Source organism: Conger conger, chromosome 16 (assembly GCF_963514075.1).
Source record: "Conger conger chromosome 16, fConCon1.1, whole genome shotgun sequence".
In the NCBI taxonomy this organism is placed as follows: domain Eukaryota; kingdom Metazoa; phylum Chordata; class Actinopteri; order Anguilliformes; family Congridae; genus Conger; species Conger conger.
Window position 1 is genome coordinate 9,975,054 of NC_083775.1, and position 22,249 is coordinate 9,997,302.

Here is a 22,249-nt window from a genome sequence, read left to right on the forward strand (position 1 = left end):
TCCTACTACTGTAATGTGTTTGGTTAGCTACATATATATGTACGTGAATTGATTCGCCGTCTTTTGCGCATATATAGAGTAAAACTACTCAAGTAGTCCCATCCCACAGCTAACTCTAACTCATTACCACACCCAGAACTCTAGCTTACTCAAGCTAGCTACTCCCACTTTTACCTTTCCTTTGTTCAAGCGACACGCGTGCTTGCGCGCGCCACACACACGCACACACACATACCCAACTAAATTTCCTTACTAACTTCCCGTTAGTTTATCTGTTATGTGTTTGTATGTTTGTTTAATAAATATATTTTATTAAACCCCGGTGTCCGTTTTGGAATCGCATAGACATGAGAGCCGAGTTAAAGCAGTCTTTCGAAGAACTTCCAACCTTCAGGTTATCGGTATGTTTAATCATTAATATTGGTTATTTTAATTATTAATTAAAATACTAAATTTGTGGTTAGATATTTCTGATAATAGTAATTTTATGAGACTGATTACTTTTTGCAGTTATCCTGCTACACAACGTTTAACTGGCTCCCCGGTTTCGTAGAGAGTAAAATCCCTGCGTTATTTGGCGGCCCGTGCGAGGACCCTACATAATTTGGAGTCCCGTGCGAGGACCCCTACAAAGTCCTGCTTCTGCCATGTAGCCTGCTGTTCACTGTGTTTAATGTGAACATAAACAAAGCAAACAAAACACAGCTTCATTGCTTGGTCCTTTGATTATGTTAAAATTGTATAAACTGTATGTGTCATGGATGATGTGAATTGTTGCCTCTGAAATTTTTTTTTGTATATTTGCTGACATTTAAATATCTTTGGCTTTAAAAGGCGTACTATGCAGGATTTTCACCTTGAAAATATTATAATATTATATAAATATTATAGTCCCAATACCTTGCTTGTCTTCTTGTATTTGTTATTCTAAAAAATCCTTGGGCCTCTTCTGGCAAAGGACATTTTTATTTCTGTATTGTAACTAAAAAGCATGTCCAATACACTGAACTATGATAGTATGCCTTTAAGTATTGTTGGTTTGAGCATGTGGATTTTCAATTAAAATATTAAATACAGTGGTTGCCCCCTTCCTGATTTCTTATTTTTTTGCATGTTTGTCACACTTAAATGTTTCAGATCATCAAACAAATTTAAATATTATTCAAAGACAACACAAGTAAACACAAAATGCAGTTTTTAAATGAAGGTTTTTATTATTAAGGGAGAAAAATCCAAACCTACAAGAAATCAGGAACACTTCACACCACTGTATGTATAAATTTGTTATTTGTTGCAATTTTTAAAAAATGTGAACCCTCTCCACACACATACTTTCTCTCTGATATCTTTTTTATGGGTACATGTTGCCTACATTCACAAAACTCAAGCACTTCCTGTCTAAAATGCAGTAATGGGTGTGACCTCATCCTGAGGGAGAGGAAGGAGTCGTGGAGAACAGGAGTTGGTGAGGAAGAACCACTTGTTTGGGGTCTTAGATGGCATGTTACAGCCATCTATCGGAATCTAGGTAGTGCTGCATTTGCCTGCTGCATATCTGTAGCACGGGTGTGCTTGGTGCGGTTGTTCACGGACTGGACGTCATTTAAAATAAAATAAAAAATCACTTGTCTTGTAGTGGTGGGAGTTTTGAAAAGCAGGCGTATGTGTTCATTATTGTGATGCTTTTGGATGAGCCCAGCTGAGTAGCAGTTTTTATATCTCACAGCAGAGGAGGGGCACTTTATGGGTGCAGGAGCTTGGATAGCAGAGTGTTGATGGTCGTCTGGCATCCAGAAGAGGCACATACCTGCGATTCAGATGAGATGACCTGTTAATCAAACGGGGCCGTATTGTAAGCTTAGTGGTTACTATAGTTTCACTCGTTTATCTGACTCCATTTAAAATATAATTTAGAAATTTGCGTTTGAAACTTACGCAAACCTCAGGAGTGATTACACTCAACTCGTACCTGCACCACCATTACTCAACATATGCTCCCGGGATTAGCATTATTGCTGAAATCTCAGTTTGGTGGAGAACTCAGAGGCTGAGGGTCCAGTCAACACAATACATGCAAACCTGCCATGATAGTTGCGAGCCCAGGTCGGCGTAGCATTGTCTGGGCTCCTTAGAGCTAATTTGACAGGAACCAGCGCCGTAATGCCCATGGGTTCCCTTCGCACCAAATTACAAGAGCCGTGCTTTAATGGGCAGAAACATGCTGGCCTCACAGTTTAGAACTACCACAGATGTACCAAGCCGCCGATCGGTCAGTCTTTAGCCACCATTTCCCCCTGAGTATTCAGTTGTAATTTAGGCTGAAAAGGTACAAGATGAATTAGATGAACATTGACCAGAAACCCCAGCTCTCAGGCCCCTCACAAATGGCAGCCCTTCCTGACCTTAACCACTATGCTACAGGCCGCCCCATCATATCTATGAATGCTGTAGTTGGGAGTTTTCATGATAACTGCATTATGCTGTAAATATGTATTTGTGCCTCTCATGGTAATATACCTTTTGGATAAACCTGATTTGGGTGAATGAAAGGAAAGGAGACCCAACCCCAGATTGCTTGGTTTCTTCTCCTTATCTCCGAAATCCAGGCCTTAGTTCTTGACCCTAAAAGTGAGTCACCCATCTGTAATTTACAGCCAGCCCCACCAGGCAGTGGTCAGGACAGCTTTTGCCCAGTTTCCCCTCGGCTTCTGAATGGTTATGATATCAAAGGTAGACTGTTACAAAAACTAGACCATTACACCAGTCGCACTGAACCAATCAGAATAACACCAAACATTACTATATTCTGACCTGAGATTATCATGAAACATCTTTATGCCATCTCCAGTATTTCTGTGCTCTAACCTGTAAGGAATGTGCGAAAAGGGGGGCCCCAGGAATCCTTCTCTAGCTCTCCCCCACAGGCATGTGTGCCAAAAGGTGGGGGCTAACAATGCATGCTCCGGGAGGGGGAAGTCAGCAAGCTGACCAGCGCATGAGACCAAATGTTACTTATGACTGGCTTACAGGTGCCTTGCATGGCAGCCAATTGCCATTGGTGAGTGAATGTGTGTATGAATGGGGTTAATGAGAAAGATCATTTGTACAGCGCTTTGGATAAAGGCGCTATATGACATTCCAACCATTTACCATCTCCCAGAAGCAACCCCTCAGGTCAGAAGGAGAGGGCAGACAGGTGGCTGGCACCTATTCTCGCTATTTTCCACACTGCAGACGCACCGCCAATCATGTATTGCCCATCAGCTCATACTAGGTCAGCATATCCTCTTGGTTTGTGCTCAGGAATGACCTCTTGAAATTGCCATTGGCAGTAATGGGGAGACCGGAACACCCAGTCACAGGGCTCACACTTCTGCTTGGATCGAGTGAGAGTCACCCAGACGCCCTTTAATTTTGCCCTTTCAATAATCAGAATGTACTGCTCCATCAAATTGGGGAAAAAGAGGAGAATTCCAGGCCCAGGGAAAAGGGCTGAAGGCTGGAAGAGTGTGGGCGAGAGGATGGCTTCCTGCAGCTGGGGTGAGGATTTGGTTTTTCTTGCATAGTCCAAGCCTTCACTTTCAGTAGGAGGAGAAAACAATTTATTAATAATGACATTGTCATATTCATACTGCAGTATCTGTTCATCTGCAGTTCAATAAAATGGTGCACACTGCTGAATTCAAGGACAATCTTTGTGTTTACGGTGGGCTTTATAGCACTATAGTGGTATTGTGCATTTTTAAGTGTATGATATCATGCTTAATCTATTCTGTCAAACAAGCATAGCCCACAAATATTTGTTCCATCTTCCCCTACCTATGCATGACCTTTTTATTTGCCCTCAGTATTCTGTCAGATTAGCGGCAGGAGTCTGAAGCCCTGAGCAGCAGTACCTGAATTAGCCACAGGAGGGGGCACAATATCCACTCCTTCCCATTATGTTCTGCCTTGATGACAATTCCACCGCAGTGCATTAAAAAGCTTTCAATACTTGTTTGAAAAATGTGCTTATTTCAGTAGTTTTATTTATATTGTGTGACAATAAATTCAATGCCGCTCAATGGCTGTAAGTACATTCCCGTACATGAACACAACATTTGTGTTCGCTATATACAGTACATATTATATTTGATAATAGTTATAGATGTAATAAGGCCAAGAACATATTTACAACAGGAGTTATCATGAATAAAAAGTTATTTTTCTTAGAATTGTAAGGAGATAGATTCTCAGGAGGTCAAATCAAGGCATGTGTTGTCATGATTTCCTCTGCACTGGGAAACGTATTGATAGAATTAAGCCTATAGCGTGCTGGTGAGCCGTAATGCCCCTACTTAGACTTAATTATGAGAGATTCCGAACATCAGATGTGTGCTGTGGGCCTAATGGAAAAAGTAAAAACAAAAGGGTGCGGGACTCATCCACCACAGGCAAGCATGAACTGTTTTCCCCTAAGCAGTACTTCTGACTGTCTTCACCATAACCCAACCTTCCTCCCCCCACATCAGTTAGGAGGCCAACATAAATCACCTGTGGAACAGAGTGTGTCCCGCTGCCTGACGTCACAGCAGCAAGTGCCGAAGCAAAAACAAAAATGGGAAAAAACAAGGAATGTCAAAATGTGTAATTCCTAGTCGTAACAGTGTCTACTAGATTCATATCTAAATATTCCAAAGCAGCAAACTGATGGTGCTCTACCTGCAGCTCGTATAATACATGCTTTTAATGACTCAACAAGGAGCTGTTGGAGCTTGTCTGATAGTGTTGCACAAAACCAGGGATATGCAAAACAACAGGCAGGTTTTTCTGCCTTCAAAATTATGCTGGTTTGAGTTCAGGGAGATTAAGATGTTTGTACATGAACAATTTAAAACATAGCAAGGAATTCACAATGTAAAATGGGGGAGAGTCAGGTCGAAAGTAACGCTTTTTTGTTTTTGTTTTTGTTTTCCGTTTACTCCGAAATTAATAGAGATAGAGATCCCAACATTTTTTGACACACAACTCACACACATCCATAACTATTATGTCATTCTAGGATACATGAGTTTAACACAAGAACGGACCGAGTGCAATGCTACTTCTGTCCCTGCCGAGCAGGACGAAAGTAACACAGGAGTGGGTGGAAAGTTACGGTAAACTAGGGGTGTACAATGTGTGTCATATCTCTGTTTTCTGGGTTTATAATTCTCTTTACTTTCAACACATATACTATTAGACAAAATTTCACATTTGTGTCTGTCACGTTTCATGCTTGTCATGTGATTTTTCATGTTTAGTCATTGTCTTAGTTATTTTATTGTCATGTCTCATATTATGTTAGTCTAGTCTCGCCACGTTTTTATGGTTTATTTCTTGTTACATTTCATTGTCGTGTCATGTTACGTTTCATGTTTAGTTCTTGTTACAATGTATTTTCTAGTCTTTTCATGTCACGTTATATAGTTTATTCATGTCACAGTTTTGCAGACTTGTTATGTCACGATTTATGTTGTTTCATGTTATGTTGTTCCGTTCATTGTTTAGCATCCACTTTTACATTTTACATTTACATTTTAGTGATTTGGCAGACGCTTTTAATCCAAAGCGACTTACAAGTGCATAGGTTCTACCATAAGTCAGAGCATCACATCCAGAAACTAGCAAAATACACAGGAAATGCTGTTCTATACATAGTTGTAATCAGTAGTGCATTTCTATTTATTTATTTTTTTTGGGGGGGGGGGGGGGGTTAGACAAGGATAGGGATATCAGAAAGGAGGGACAGGGGAAATCAGGAGGGAGGACTAAGGTAGAGTTTGAAAAGGTGGGTTTTGAGTCTGTGTCGAAATAGGGGGAGGGATTCTGCTGTTCTGACAGTGGTAGGCAAGTCATTCCACCACTGAGGAACCAGAACGGAAAACAGGCGTGAACGTGCAGCTCGACCGCCAGGTGCACGTAGAGAGGGAACCGTAAGGCGACCAGAGCTGGCAGACCGGAGTGGTCTAGCTGGGGAGTAGGGAGTGATCAGGGATTGTATGATTGTATGTAAGGTGGGGCAGTCCCCTTAGCAGCCTGAAATGCCAACACTAGGGCCTTGAAACGGATGCGTGCGGCAATAGGAAGCCAGTGGAGGCCAATGAGAAGCGGAGTGACATGAGCCGACCTGGGCTCACTGGTGATCAGGCGGGCTGCAGCATTCTGGACCAGCTGGAGGGGCTTGATGGCACATGCTGGGAGACCGGCTAGGAGGGAGTTGCAGTAATCCAGGCGGGACAACTAAACTGAATTTAGAATCAGCAAGCAAACAAATAATACTTAACTAATCCAGGAGAAAATGCAACCAACCCACTGCAGAACTAATGCACACTGAAGTGAGTTCAGGTGTGCCAGTAATAATAGCCTGAGCAGGGTGCAAAGTATTGGCTCCTCCTACAACAAAAACTGTGGCCTGCCAGCCAGTAAAACAATAGCCTAACTTAATAGCCTAGCTTACCTGAGAGAAACAAACACCTAACCCAGTTTCACTGAATCTAAATAAACACCACTTGTAATAGCTAACAAACAAACAAGTACACAACAGAACACTATGACAACTAAACTGAATTTAGAATCAGCAAGCAAACAAATAATACTTAACTAATCCAGGAGAAAATGCAACCAACCCACTGCAGAACTAATGCACACTGAAGTGTCTTTCTGCGAACCTTACATTCATGCTTTCTCTCCCTTGCTGTCACTCACACTTCCCTAATTGTTTCGTTTTCTCGCGTCTACTTACAAATCTACTAACATTAGATCAGGATTTCCGGTGGCGCTGCTCTGTGGCGACCCGGACTCATGTGCTGCTGCTCGTTTATGGCACTTTTTGTTGTTTTTGTCTGTCTCGCCACGGTTTTTCTGTCGATGTATGTGGTGTGAGTGCACCAGGTGGAATTACCATGACGACTTTTTTACACTACTTTTGGTGCTGATTATCGGGCGAATTGTTTACAACAGGCCAAACATCTCCACGCGCGGACACGAGCGAGAGGCAGCTCTCATACACCAGAGTCGCTTTGCTGTCCCTCCGCCCGATGGGATCGAAACCACCTGCTGACCTGCCAGCCGCTGTGAGAGTACAGACGACGCGGACTAAACAGCGGAAAAGAGGCAGAAAAGGGGGGATAAGGCAGCGTCTCTGATGAAGAGGCAACAGACCACCACTGCCCAATATGATACTATGCAATGCCCGCTCGCTTAAAAACAAAATGGATGAACTTCGCACCAACACCAAGGTATGTCTTGAGTACCTGGAGGCGAGTGTGCTGGTGGTCACAGAGACCTGGCTCCACCCAAACATTCCTGACTCTCTTATCGAGCTGGAGGGCTTCTCTCTCGTTCGGGCGGAAAAGCCGGGGGGGTGGACTGTCTGTTTATCAATGACAACTGGTGTTGTAAATACACTGTGAGAGAGACAGTTTGCGACTCTGACGTTGAACTATTGTGTGTATCCCTGAGACCCCGCTATCTCCCAAGGGAACTCGGGAATATATAATTATGCGCAATATACGTGCCCCCCAGCGGGAAGGCTGCGAGAGCCGCGACCAGAATAGCAGACTGTGTCCATCAGCAACTGCAGAAGACTCCCGAAGCTGCCACTTTCATACTCGGGGACTTTAATCACTGCAAACTAGAACTGTCCCTCCCTGGCTATGAACAATATGTGAAGTGTGACACACGCGACAACAAAGTCTAAGACAAATGTTATGGCAACATAAAAAGTGCCTACTCTGCCAAATCAAAGCCCCCTTTATCTAACTCTGACCACAAGACCGTCTTCCTAATCCCAACCTACAGGACGCTGTTTAAAAGCAGTAAACTTCAGACAAAGACGGTAACTGTATGGTCGGATGATAGTATGGAGAAATTAAGGGGAATCTTCCTATGTACAATTTGGGACGTTTTTCATGATCAGGGAATTGATGTAGCCACTGATACAATAACAGACTATATCCAATTCTGTGCGGACTGCGTGACTACTAATAAGATAATTACAGTGTACCCCAATAACAAGCCGTATGTAACAAAAGAAATAAGAGACTGTATTAACAGGAAGAAAATAGCCTTTAGGAATAAGGACAAAGCAGGAGTGAAAACAATACAGAAGGAACTCAACCAACTACTACGGGAGGCAAAGAAGAAGCACAAGGAAATAATAGAGCATAGCTTTACTTCCATGGACTCTAAAAAGCTATGGAACTCTATGAAGGTCATAACAAATATGAAGACGAACAAGAAGCACATCATCACTACTGATGACTTGCAAAAAGCTAATGAACTGAACAAATTTTATCTTAGGTTTGAAACTCAGGACTTTTCTTTGGAGTGTAATAATGTGCTGGAGACCATTTCCACTTCTGACCAGAGTCTTGGGGTGTTAGTTGACCCCTTTAAGATCCAGTCATTATTTAAACGATTATGCATAAAGAAATCCTCAGGCCCAGACAGCATCTCTGCCTTTCTTCTGAAAAACTGTACAGAAGAACTCACTCCAGCATGGTGTCCCATCTTCCAGAGGTCAGTGGACTCGCATATTGTCCCTGCACTCTGGAAGAGATCTATAATTGTTCCAGTCCCAAAGAAACCTTGCCCAACTGAAAATAATGACTATAGACCTGTGGCTTTAACTAGTATTGTTATGAAATGCTTTGAAAGGTATATGGTATCTGTGTTGAAGGAGGAGGTGAAAGATCAACTAGACCCATTCCAGTTTGCCTATCGGCAGGGGCGGGGCACAGACGATGCCATTAACAACATAACCCACTTTGTTATTAAACACTTAGAAGACCCCAAGTCATATTCACGTTTCCTATTTGTTGACTTCAGCTCCGCCTTTAACACGATGCAGACACATCTACTGGTCACGAAACTGAAACATATGAGTGTTAACCCCTTTGTAATTAAATGGTATTTTTCTTTCTTAACCAATCGAATTCAGCAAGTCAGAGTCAACAACACCCTTTCGGGAGCTAGATCGATGAGTACAGGTGCCCCTCAGGGCTGTGTCAGTTCACCGATTCTTTTCACATGATACACAAATGACTGCAGGAACAGCTGCCCCAGTAATCTTATTTTTTAATTCTCAGACGATACTGCTATCCTTAGCCTGCTGCACAAGGACACACGTCCCACAGCTTACTTTGATGAGATAGAGAAGTTTGTGCATTGGTGTGACACGAATCACCTCATCCTTAATGTGAGGAAGACTCAGGAGATGATCTTAGACCCCAAGCTAGTGGGGGAGCATAGTTCTGTAGTGATTCATGATGAACCAATTACTCAGGTCTGCTCATACAAGTATCTGGGTGTTCATTTAGACAACACATTCAGCTGGAATACACATTTGGAGAGTCTGTGCTCACGTCTCCAGCAGAGACTCTACTTTCTTCGTAGACTTAGAGTACATGGCGTAGACAACAGGATTATGTTTATTTTTTATCAAGCTGTGCTAGAGAGCATGGTCAGGTATGGGATGTCAGCATGGTATGGCAACCTGACAGTAAAATTAAAATCTAAGCTGATGCGTCTAGTACAGACTGCCATGAAGGTCATGGGGAGGAAGGAACAGCAGTCCCTCCAGTCCATCTATGAACAGTCTGTCTCTAGTCAGACGCAGAGAATACTGTCTGACCCATCCCATGTCCTCCATAGTGAATATGAGCTCTTGCCCTCAGGCAGACGGTATAAGGTACCTAGATGGAAGCTTAACCGGTTTAGATATTCGTTTGTGCTTCCATCAGAATTTTAAATACTGTATAGTTTGTTAGATAGTGTAATGTGTGTTTGTTAGATAGTGTCATTGAAGAGATGGTGCAATATATGGGATGGTGCAATATAAGGGTTGGTGCAATACAATACATGGGATGGATGGTGCAATATAAGGGATGGTGCAATATATGGGATGGTGCAATATAAGGGTTGGTGCAATACAGTATATGGGATGGATGGTGCAATATAAGGGGTGGTACAATATATGGGATGGTGCAATATGATTAACGTGAATATGCAAGACTGTTGTTTGTGATTGTATGTGTTCTTTTTGTAATGTGTTGTCTGTTATCTTCTTTGTAGAGCCATTGATAAGCTGTATGTAGCCATGAGTCCAAGACAAATTTCCCTAAGGGGCTTTAATAAAGTGTATCGTATCGTATTGGGTAATACTAATATTCTAACCATGTGTTCATGTTTACTTTACGTTTCTTGTGCATGTAATTTACTAATTTACGAATGCTAGGGCAGTTTATTACTAACGATTACTAATTATCTCGTTAACTTGTCAATCCTCCACACCTGATTTCCATTCCCATGCTGCTCTTAAGCTAATTGTCTGCACCTGTCTACACCTGCATATAAGCTCAGTGTTCACATCATGCCCTTGCGAAATTGTTTGCCTGCTGTCTTTGTGCTCTTGCCCCGCGGAGCGGATTGCGGTCTTGACTCTTGCACCGTCTTCGACTCCGAGCCTGCCTACCGTCCGTCTGCATTACTGCCCCGCTGACGGCTTTCCTGGTTACTGGACTTTTTGCATGGTGTGCCGATTTCGACACTGCCTTCTCCCTCGGTACTGTACTTTTGGTTTTGGCTAGATGTAACTTTATATGAACTGTTTTTTCGACCACGCTTATTGGACAATCCCTTATTAAAGCTCTGACGGGACTTCACTACAGCTTTGTCTGAGTCGTGCATTTTGGGTCCAACCCCCACGCACCAGTCTCAGTATCAATTCTATAGGCTGCGATTGGTTCGAAATTCATTAAGATACACATCGCAATGTTGCGCAACCAATAAAATATTTCGCGATACAAGATTAATCGGACTGAAATTCATTATTTGGAGATGTTTGTGGAGTAATTTTCAAAAAGTATGTAAATTGATTTTGGCAATGGTGACCCTCGAATTGTAGCCTAATGTTTTATTAAACCTTACCTTATCTTGATGGCTGTCTGTCGTGACGACTCAAAGCTTATCAAGCAGTCACGATTCTAGTATTGCAAGACTAATTTTCAAACATTAGGTAGTTCATTTTGGCAACATAGAATGAGCAAGAGGAGACCGGTTTAAACGAGTAGCCTGGACAACGGGTAAGCGTAGACATAAGAACGTGCAAGAAGGAGAGACATCTGGAACTACAAACGCTTAGTTAACTGTATTATTTTTTATAAATCCCATGGTAGCACAAGCCATGCATATTTGCGCTTGTGCCTCACTGTGTCTTCCTGCTTCTAATTCTCAGCATTTTCTGTAAATGTAAGAAAAGAAAATGCATTATCATTGTAAAATATCGCAGAACGAAAGTAATAATGTTACTTTTGCCCCTCCATAGTACGTTACTTCCGTCCCTCCTTTCTGTCCTGTCACTTCTCCCAGGCTGGAATCCAAGACTTGCTACTATGAAACTTGAAACCTATGCTATCATTTAGTCACTGGATGTGTTGAGAAAATTATATATGTTTGTAAACTTAAACAAGTAAACACAATTCTACTGTCGAAGATTTACGGGAGCGTTTTTTACTGAACTAGCGCAAAAAAGTTTTCCGACGACCAAACCAGCTTCGATGGCAGCACATTTTTTATGAAGCCCATTCACTGTAATATGCACATGTAACAATTGTCATTGCAGCTCCCATAGTTCAAAAAAATGCGCATGTTACTTGCGTTAATTTCTATAATGTTAGAAATAGACTTCTAATTGTTACAAATTATTAGTTGTCTATTGCAAACACCGTATTATACATTCACTGGCTCATTTTAAATGATTCCAAGACAATGAGTCACATAGATAACATGCATGAAGAAAAAAAGTTTCACATTTTTATATTTTTAGGCGCTCCCTCTCGAACTTCCGCTATTCGCCTGGGGAGCGCATTGTCGAGCAAGTTGTAGCGCGTCATGTGCAGTCGAGGATGCAGTCTACAATTACCATACGTTGAGAATTATGTCCTAAATTAAATTCATATTTTATAAATGTATTTCCAGCAAACTGATATGCTGATGGTATTGTTATTTCCAGAGATATAGCTTAATTGTGTGGGTCTTAGCCTGTGCTTGTTTTTTTTTTTCGGATGGCGCAGCTTTAAATATTTTACTTTCACCTTTCACAGCACCATTTTGAGCATCAACTGTTGAGAACGCGTTCTTCTGAAATGGCCAGTTCGACTGATCCCAGTGAGTAGTTAAACAACTGCTGACTGTTGTTTTTTTTACCTGTGAAATGAAATGCAAACAATTGAAATCCTGAAAATTTACAAACAAGATTATTTTCTTTCAGAATATCTATAAGATAGGCCTACTCTTTTAAAAACCCATTAAGGTTTAAAATGTGACTTCGAGCTTATTTTACATTTTTAAGTGACTTTCAGTTTTTTTATTTGAACGTTTTAGTGGGTTTTTTATTGTGTGATGCTGTGGTTTAACATTCCGATGAGGAATGGAGGAGAGGGTATTTTATTTGTAAATTAGTTACAAGTGAGGAGACGTGGGAAAATGTTGAATTCATAATTAAACGAAATTCCAGTTATTTGTATTTGTTTTATTTATACAATAAATATTATATTTCATAAGAGTAGTTAATGTCATGAGGCCAATAACAGATTTACAACTGGAGTTTCATGAATATATTGTTGTTTTTCTTAGAATTGTTAGAAGTTGCGTTCTCAGAATGGCAAATGGCATTTGACCACTGGCTTCATATCTAAATATTCCACAGCAACAACCTGATGGTTCTCTACCTGCAGCTCTTTTAATACATGCTTTTAATGACCCAACAAGGAGCTGTTGGAGCTTGCCTGATAGTGTTGCACAAAACCAGGGATATGCGAAAGAAAAAACCTGCCTGTTTTCTCAAAATGATGCTGGTTTGAAAAGTAAAGATATACATCTGGAAAGAGTTAGGTCATGTTGGGGGAGATTGGTACCTTTGTACATGAACAATTTGAAAAGTAGCAAGGAATTCACAATGTAAAATGTAATAATAGCAATAGGTCTATATATTACAGATTCAAAATTAGAACTACTTTCAGACATATAATCCATTGCATACACCGTATTATACATTCTGGTGAAAATTATATTTTAAATGATTGAAAGTCAAGGGGAGTTACATGCACAGCATGCATAAAGAAAAAAAGTTTAATCTTTTAATATTTCTCAGCGCTTCCTGTCGCAACATCCGCTGGAGAGAGCATAGTCGAGCGAGTTGTACACGTCAGGTTTACTTGAAGCGAATGTTGTTTGTGTGTTACAGACAAAATAAGCTAGTCAGAAATGCAGTTTACAATGACCTTGCGTTGGGAATGAAAGTATTTCCTAAATCCCTTTATTGTATATGACTGAAGAGTAGCATACAAGAACCTGAGCTGGACTGTGCAGAACAATTGCATACAAACAGTTTCTCATGCATTCCCTAGACAGACTGACTAAATAAATAAAATAAATGTTGGTATTTATATAGCGCTGTACAATTGATGCTTCTCATCATCCATTCATACACAAACTCACACCGACGGCGATTGGCTGCCATGCAAGGCGCCAACCAGCTCATCAGGAGCATGTGGGGGTTAGGTGTCTTGCTCAGAGACACTTCGACACAGCCCAGGCGGGGGATTGAACCAGCAACCCTCCGACTGCCAGACGACTGCTCTTACTGCTTGAGCCATGTCGCCCCTAGACCGATAATATGGACTGAGATCTTCCAAAAATAAATCCCTCGTTTATCTCATTTTCTCAGTCGTGTATTACATAATATACACTCAGTGAGCACTATTAGGTATTTATTATACTTATTTTTTGGACTTCTACTGCTGTAGCCTATCCACTTAGAGTTATGATGCGTTGTGTGTTCAGAGATGCTTTTCTGCATAGCACTGTTGTAATGTGTGGTTATTTGCATTACTATCACCTTCCTGTCAGCTTTGATCAATCTGATGGTTCTCTTCAAACCAAATGTTTTTGAGAAAACAGGCAGCAGAATCTCATGTTGGTTCATTTGTACATAAACAATTTAAAAAATAGCAAGGATGTAATATGTAATATATAGCAATTACTTGGTCTATATTGTTACAGATTCAAAATGATAACTACTTTCCTACATATAATCCATTGCATAGATCATATTATGCATTCTGACAAATAAAAAAAATAAAACAATTCAGTGTCAAGGGGAGTTACATACACAGCATACATAAAAAAAAGGTTTCATCTTCTCATATTTCTCAGCGCTTCCTGTCGCAACTTCCGTTGGAGAGATTATTGTCGAACAAGTTGTGTGCGTCAGGTTTACTTGAAGCCAGTGGCGACAGCTATTTAGGATGGGCCCCGGTGCAAGATTTTTTAATGGGCCTTCCACTGACAAAAAATGCCAACCAAGATGGAGGCATGCGCACGCAAACACATATTACCTACGCACGCGTGCACACGCGCACACACACAGCACCATTAGACAGATATTTTAATGAGAATTCTTTGGATCTTATTTGGCTCATACAGGCTACATCGTTTGCGATACTTGAATGGCGCAGCTTGAAATAGATTAGTTTCCCTTTTAATTTCCACAACACCATTTTGATCAAATCAACTTTTGAGAACCTCGGCCTTCTAATGAAATGGCAAGTTTGACTGATCCTTGTGAGTTGCTGCACAACTGTCGACCTTGTTTGTGACCTGTAGAATTGAATGCTTACGGAATATTTATAAGCTAGGCCTATTCTTTAAAAAAAACAGTCAGGGTCTAAAATGTCTTTACTTGTATTACATTTTTTTTTCTTTTTAGTGGTTTATTCATTCAGTGATGCTGTGGTTTACCATTCAGAAGAGAAATGGAAATTTGTAAATTAGTTATAAGTGTTTGTCTTACAGAAACAAAATGTCTCCCACTTTGCAGTGTCTGAGCTGAGGATTGTGCTGCTGGGGAGGTCTGGAGAAGAGAAGAATAAAGTGGGAAATGCCATCCTGAGGGAAGAGGTGCTTTCAGTAAAAGATCAGTGTGAGAGAGCACAAGGTCTGGTGAATGGGAGGCCTGTGGCTCTGATCAACACTCCAGATTTACTGGACCCTCAGCTCCCTGTAAGAAAATTATTTGATCAGATAGAGAGATGTGTGACCCTGTCTGCCCCAGGTCCTCATGCACTTCTGCTAGTGCTGCAGAAGGGGGGGTTTAAAGAAAGTGATAGAAATAGTCTTGAGAGAGTCCTGGGCTTTTTCAGTGCTGAGGCCTTTAGGTACTCAGTAGTACTGACCACTCAGGGGAGTAAAAGAGCTTTTATGGATTCTATTTATAAAGTTATCCAAATGTGCAGTGGAAGGTGTCTCAAATTGAACACAGACAGGATTGACTTCACCCAGGCTGCTGAACTAATGAAGAAAATAGAGCAGATGGTGGAGGAGAATAGAGGAGGTTTCATCAGATGTAAGATATTCCAGGAGCCAAAATCTGCACTTGGAGGGATGGAGGGCTCACTGATGAGGACTCAACAGAAGATGGAGAAGAAGCAGAAGCCACAGCTGACAAGAAAACCACAGAAAATGGAAGGTAAAAATAAAAGAAAGGGATCCCCTTGTTGAGAACTGATAAATGCTTAGATTTTATTTTTTAATTACAATTATGAGATGAGAGAGGGAAGGGAACAATGAAAGAACAAATGGGAAACAAACTGTGATGAAACGAAACAACTGACAGGTACACAATAGAGCAAATTGATATTCAACATTTTAGTAGGATATTGCATTGACACTTAGGAAACATATGTAGGTATTTAAAAGTGTCAGTGGTTGAGGGGATGAGTGATGTTTGGGTTGCCAAGTTCCAGCTCTCATTGCAAAGTGGTAGAAGTCTGATCATTTATAGAATTAATTTATTACTTTGATTGTTTCCTGTTGGGAAGTTTGTGGATTCTGTAAATACCTTAGAATATCATCGGCATAGAAACTGATTTTGTGGGGTGTATTTATTTAGAGTTGGTATTCCTTGGATATTATTTTGTCATATTGCAGCAACAAGGGGTTCTATAAAGATGGCAAATAAAGAGGGAGAGAGTGGGCATCGTTGCCTGGTCCCCCTTTGTAAGACAAAACTTGCTGATGTGAGTCCATTAGCTGTTGACACTGGCCATTGGTGAGTTTGTACAGTGTCCAGTTGATAAATGTTGCTCCGAACCGAAAAGTTTTCAATATAGTGAATAGAAATGTCCAGTTTACTCTTTCAGCATCTAATGAGGCGATGACTGTGTCCCTTTTGTTCTGGGTTGCGTGTTGTATGAAGTTGAATAGCCTGCAGGTATTGTTATACGAGTGCCTTTAATGAATCCTGTTTGATCAGAGTGGACAATAAGTGGTGTGACAGTTTCTATTCACACCACTTATTGATGATTTTAATATTGATGTGAATTAATGAGAGTGGCCGGTTGCTGGAGTCTTTATAAGGTTTTCAGCCAAAATGTCATGGTACTTTGTTGAATTAAAAAAAAAAATTGTACGGCCAATTTCATTACATTACATTATTGGCATTTGGCAGACGCTCTTATCCAGAGCGACGTACAGTTGATTAGACTCAGCAGGAGACAATCCTCCCCTGGAGCAATGCAGGGTTAAGGGCCTTGCTCAAGGGCCCAGCAGCTGTGCGGATCTTATTGTGGCTACACCGGGATTAGAACCCCTGACCTTGCGTGTCCCAGTCCTTTACCTTAACCACTACGCTACAGGCCACCCTATTTCACTTTGTTTGATTGTATTTGCAATAATTCTTAGGGGTGCCAATAATTTTGGCACCTATGGTTTTCAGAAAAAAAGTATCTTACTTCAATTGACCTTAAAAAATGCAAGGTCCTTTTAAAGCAGTGGTTTGTCTTGTATCAGCAATCTCTGTGTTCTGGCATCAAATGAATAACTTGTGATAATAATCATGAAAACAAACCACTTTCACTTTCACAATCACTCTCACAGTATCTGCAGGGTTTAACTCCAGTACAGGAGTTACTCAGTGCCTGTGGGTTTAACTCCAGTACTGGAGGTACTCAGTGTCTGTGGGTTTAACTCCAGTACTGGAGGTGCTCTGTGTCTGTGGGTTTAACTCCAGTACTGGAGGGCCTCAGTGTCTATGGGTTTAACTCCAGTACTGGAGGGCCTCAGTCTCTCCGGGTTTAGTGGAAGGGCACAGTGTCTGCTCTTGGGTTGGCAGTGGTTTCTGTTGGTTCCCAGTATTAAATGTTTTGGCACCAGTGATTTATTTAAGTTATTGATAGTCCGCACACCTTGTTCTCAATGTCTTAATTGGCTGCTGGAATTAAGGAATCCACAAATAGCTCCAGGCCCTGTGGCCCTCCAGGACTTTAGTTTGACAACCCTCAGAATATGCAGAGCTCTATCCTGAACTTGTCACAACAAATCAGAAACAAAAACAAATGAGTACCACATTATACAATTCAAACAATAGTAAAGGACTCGTGCAGGTGCATGTCTTTTATCTCAGAGGTGATCCTGTCTGTTCCACTTCTTTCTAAACCCACCAAGGGGCAAATGCAGTTGGCTTTAAAGGGAATGGAAGGTGGCATTTGAACCTTGTGCTGTACTTTGCGCTTAAACTACTTGCCCTGAAACTAGCAAAAGTACATCTGACCATGCACACACTAACTAGACACCTAACTATGAACATAGGGCCCACAGTCTGAGACAAGTCTTTTTATGATTCTCTTCATTTCTTGAAATTTCACAGTGATTCTTCATTTTGCAGATCAGAGCTCTGACTGTGTGAGGATTGTGCTCGTGGGGAAGACAGGAAGTGGGAAAAGTGCCACAGGAAACACCATACTGCAGAAGGAGGAGTTCCTGTCTCGGTCCAGTATGACATCAGTGACTGCCTGCTGTGAGAAAAGAGTAGGGAAAGTTGCTGGCAGGCGTGTTGCTGTAGTTGACACACCGGGTCTCTTTGACACAGAAGTATCTAATGAGGTGGTCCAGCAGGAAATAGCCAAATGCATCTCCTATTCGGCCCCAGGACCTCATGTGTTTCTCATAGTGCTAGCAATTGGGAGAATCACACAGGAAGAGAAGGAGACAGTGCAGATCATTAAGAATACCTTTGGTAATGCGGTTGAAAGGTTTACCATAGTTGTGTTCACAAGAGGGGATGATCTTAAAGATGAATCCATTGAAAGTTACATTCAAAGAGGTGACGCTACAATCCAAAATCTGATTCAAGACTGTGGAAATAGGTTTCATGTCTTCAATAATAATGCCGTGACCAACATCACCCAAGTCTCTGAGCTGCTGGATAAGATAGACATGATGGTGCAGAAGAACGGAGGAGGCTGCTACACCAATGAGATGTTCCAGGAGGCAGAATTTGCCATAAAGAAACAATGTGAGAGAATACTGAGAGAGAAAGAGCAGCTGCAGGAAAAACATGAAGAGGAGATGAAAGAGATGACAAGAAAGATGCAAGAGCAGCAACAAAAAGTAGAGAAACATGAAACATGCGAGAGAAAAATGCTGGCCAGGCTGCAGGAGGAATTGAAGAGGGAGCAAGAAGAAGAGATCCAGAAGAGAAAGAAGGAAGATCAGGCCAGGAGGGAAAGAGCAGAAAAAGAAAAACAAGAAATGACAGAAAACTATGAAAGACGAATGAATGAATTGACCATGAAATATGATGATGCTCGAAAAAAAGCAGAGGAATTTAATGAGTTTAAAAAGAAATATGTGGAAGAGTGTAAACTGAAACCTGAGAAACACTGTGCTCTCTTGTGATAGATGCTGGAACATACCATTACTCAAGTGTAGATAAAGTTATTGAGCCTTTTAAACAAATGATCTTTCCCCCCGTTTCTGCCCAATTTGGATCTCTTGGAGAAAACTGCTGATCATAGTGGTTAAGTGGTTAAGGTGCTTGACTGGGACCTGAGAGGTTGGTGGTTCAAGCCCCAGCGTAGCCATTCAATCAGGGTAGCTGTTGGGATCTTGCGGCCCTTAACCCCACATTGCTCCAGGGGGGTTGGCCCCTGCTTAGTCTCATCAATTGTAAGCTGTTTTGGATAAAATAATAATAATTTAAAAATCATATTAGCCCTGAGCCCCCAAATAGAATATGAGGTAAACGACTCTCTTATGGGGCGAAAAACCCTTTGACCCTGGCAAGAAAAAACTTGCCGATAGGAAGAAATCTTGGGAGGAACCTGACTATAGGGGTATGCCCATTCTCCGCTGGCTGTTTGGAACTTCATTAAAGGAGCGATGTCATGTTTTTTTCAGTTGAGCTTATTTGGGTTAAATGCTTAAATTTTGTGTCGGCATTTTTAAAATCATTACATTACATTATTGGCATTTGGCAGACGCTCTTATCCAGAGCGACGTACAGTTGATTAGACTAAGCAGGAGACAATCCTCCCCTGGAGCAATACAGGGTTAAGGGCCTTGCTCAAGGGTCCGACGGCTGTGCAGATCTTATTGTGGCTAAACCGGGATTAGAACCATCAACCTTGCGTGTCCCAGTCATTTACCTTCACCACTACGCTACAGGCCGCCCCTAATCACTGTCAGCAGTTTCCTAAATATGGGGCAAAACTTCTGAAAACAAACATGTCCAGTTTGGCTTGAATCTCCAGCCTGTGTTTCCCAGAAGGTAACGGGCACTCAAACTCCACCCTTGAATGCAGAGACTGGTTTATGGACAGCCACCCATCCAGGCGATCACATTATTCTCCAGCGAAAATACCGTAATGTTAGTTACGGCACGGCTCCACTGCAGCCATCAACGTCAGCAATCGCCATCAGCCATCATGTTGACATTCTACTAGCTCCATTGTAGCCATCACCATCATCAATAAATCTGACAGCATAGCTTCCTGTTGTGTTTTGCAAGCTCACTTTTCATTGGATGTCGACAGCTATGCTGTTTTCACTCATTAGATAAAGCAACGATGCTCTGGTTCAGTTGTAGCCAGCTAATTTAGCTAGCTAACTAGATTGCTCCAATCGCTCATAATTCTTTTGAAAGACTGGGGCTAGCTTGCTAGCTAGCTAAATTACAGACTGTGATGACGTAGGCCAGGGGTTTCAAACTGAATTCTCAGGGGGCCGCAGTGTCTGCAGGTTTTTGGGGTTTCCGTCCAATCAGCTGTCAATGAAGGCCTTGAGAACAAGGTGTGTCTTTAGCCAATCAATGACTTGAATGAACCTCAGGTGCCGAGAACATCCCAAAAACCAGCAGACACTGTGGCCCTCCAGGACTGGAGTTTGACACCTGTGACGTAGGCGATGTGAATAGCAACCCTCTTTATAATTTGTATGGAATTAAATAAGAAGACACAATTACATTTCTCATTAAATTAAATTCATTATATGGGAATGAACTTCAGCGATTCTCAAACCTTGACACTGCCATCGAACATGACGTGATGGCGATAGTGGAGCCCCTGTCATTAATTACAATATAGATTTGTTCCCTGAGCATCTGATGGCGATGGCTGCAGTGGAGCAAGCGTTTTGAGATCGTCCTCTGCTGTCTGTCTCTCTCACTCACAAAATTCTTCCTCTGTAAATTCAGGTTCAAAACTGTAAGGTTGTATTTCTTCGTCATAATCGGAAAGCTTGTCCTCTAACGGGGTGTACTTTGCTGTGTGCAACAATGTTTAGGTAGGTGGTACATGTCAAAGGAAGATCCACATGAATGCCAGAACCAAAGGTTGGCCAGCAGAACATTGCCCAGAGCATCTCATTGCCTCTGCGGGCTTGCCTTCTTCTCATAGTGCATCCTGGTGCCATCCCTTCCCCAGGTGAACAACGCACACACACCCGGCCATCCACATGATGCAAAAGAAAATGTGATTCATCAGGCCACCTTCTTCCATTGTTCCATGGTCCAGTTCTGACGCTCACGTACACCCATTGTAGGCGCTTTCAGCGGTGGACAAGGGTCAGCATGGGCACTCTGACCCGATCTCTGATCTGCAGCTATGCAGCCCCATACGCAGACTGTGTTCTGACACCTTTCTATCATAGCCAGCATTAGGTTTTTCATCAATTTGTTCTACAGTAGGAATCTGTGGGATGGGACCAGACGGGCTAGCCTTCGCTCCCCACGTACATCAATGAGCCTTGGGTGCCCATGACCCTGGTGCCTGGTGTCCTTCCTTGGACCACTTTTGGTAGGTACTAACGACTGCATACCGGGAACACCCCACAAGACCTGTCGTTTTGGAGATGTTCTGACCCAGTTATCTAGCCATCACAATTTGGCTGTTGTGAAAGTCACTCAGATCCTTACACTTGCCAATTTTTCCTGCTTCCAGCTTCAAGAACTGACTGTTCACTTGCTGCCTAATATATCCTACCCTTTGACAGGTGCCATTGTAACAGCTGATCAATGTTATTCACTTCACCTGTCAGTGATTTTAACGTTGTGGCTGATCGGTGTATATTCATATGTAAATTGTTTTTTATATTTGTGTACATGTACTTCTGTTGTAACTTGGAACTCACTTATTTTGGAATCATGTTTTGTAGTCTGGGCTCCTTTGAAAGAGTCTCATTAATACCTCCCTGCATAAATGAAGTGTAACCCAGGCTTAAAATGCATTTCCCTGTAGAACTGCAAAGATAACAAACTTATTACATTTTATCTAAATGTATAATGACATATCAAAATGATAGCAAATAAAATAAATATTTAAATAAGGGTAAGGGTTCTTAAAATAAGTCATAATGTCATAAAACGAAATATGATTGCTGAAGCTATGATCAATTAGGTCACATGCCATATAAGAGCTTCACCCTGTGGAGAAAAAAGGAACTGTAGAATACAACAGACCTAAGCTAAAGAAAAACAAAGAAAAAGTTCGCTGCAAAGAAAGATGATTACAGATAAGTACGAAACAAATAAATGATAGCAGAATTATACAGTATATCAGGTACCTGATTTACCGGTTGGTAACAGTAACAACCTTGAAAGAAAGACCAAACTAATATTTGTGATACATTGTGTGGATTCAAGGACGTTTCTGCACGGAAAACAGGATGGCGAGCCACCCACGAGAACAACATTCATCAATGCGTGTGCGATGAGATCAACGGATTTTCACACTGGAAATTTGCTGTCCTTGAACGAACTGAGTTATTGAAAGGAACTGAGAAAATTGAGAGACTGAACTTAAGAAAAGAAAGAGAAACAAAGTGATTCATTGTGTATACTGAATTGTTTGAATGGTTTTGTGTTAACAGAGGTAAGATTTGTTTTTGGTTA

The 22,249-nt window shown here is 41.5% G+C and overlaps 1 protein-coding gene across 1 annotated transcript; it reads left to right on the forward strand.

The window, feature by feature from the left end:
- Positions 1-14,999: 14,999 nt before the first annotated feature.
- On the forward strand, positions 15,000-21,547 carry LOC133113883 (GTPase IMAP family member 7-like). Its single transcript, XM_061223002.1, has 2 exons — positions 15,000-15,550; positions 17,747-21,547. The coding sequence occupies exons 1-2, from the start codon at positions 15,283-15,285 to the stop codon at positions 18,757-18,759; spliced, it is 1,281 nt and encodes a 426-aa protein (XP_061078986.1). The 5' UTR covers positions 15,000-15,282; the 3' UTR covers positions 18,760-21,547.
- Positions 21,548-22,249: the final 702 nt, after the last annotated feature.

Excerpts from the sequence above, each read along its gene's own strand:
- LOC133113883 (XM_061223002.1), top strand. The coding sequence starts at position 15,283 with ATGGATTCTATTTATAAAGTTATCCAAATGTGCAGTGGAAGGTGTCTC. Across the intron at positions 15,551-17,746 it reads AAAACCACAGAAAATGGAAG|ATCAGAGCTCTGACTGTGTG; the intron begins GTAAAAATAAAA and ends TTCATTTTGCAG.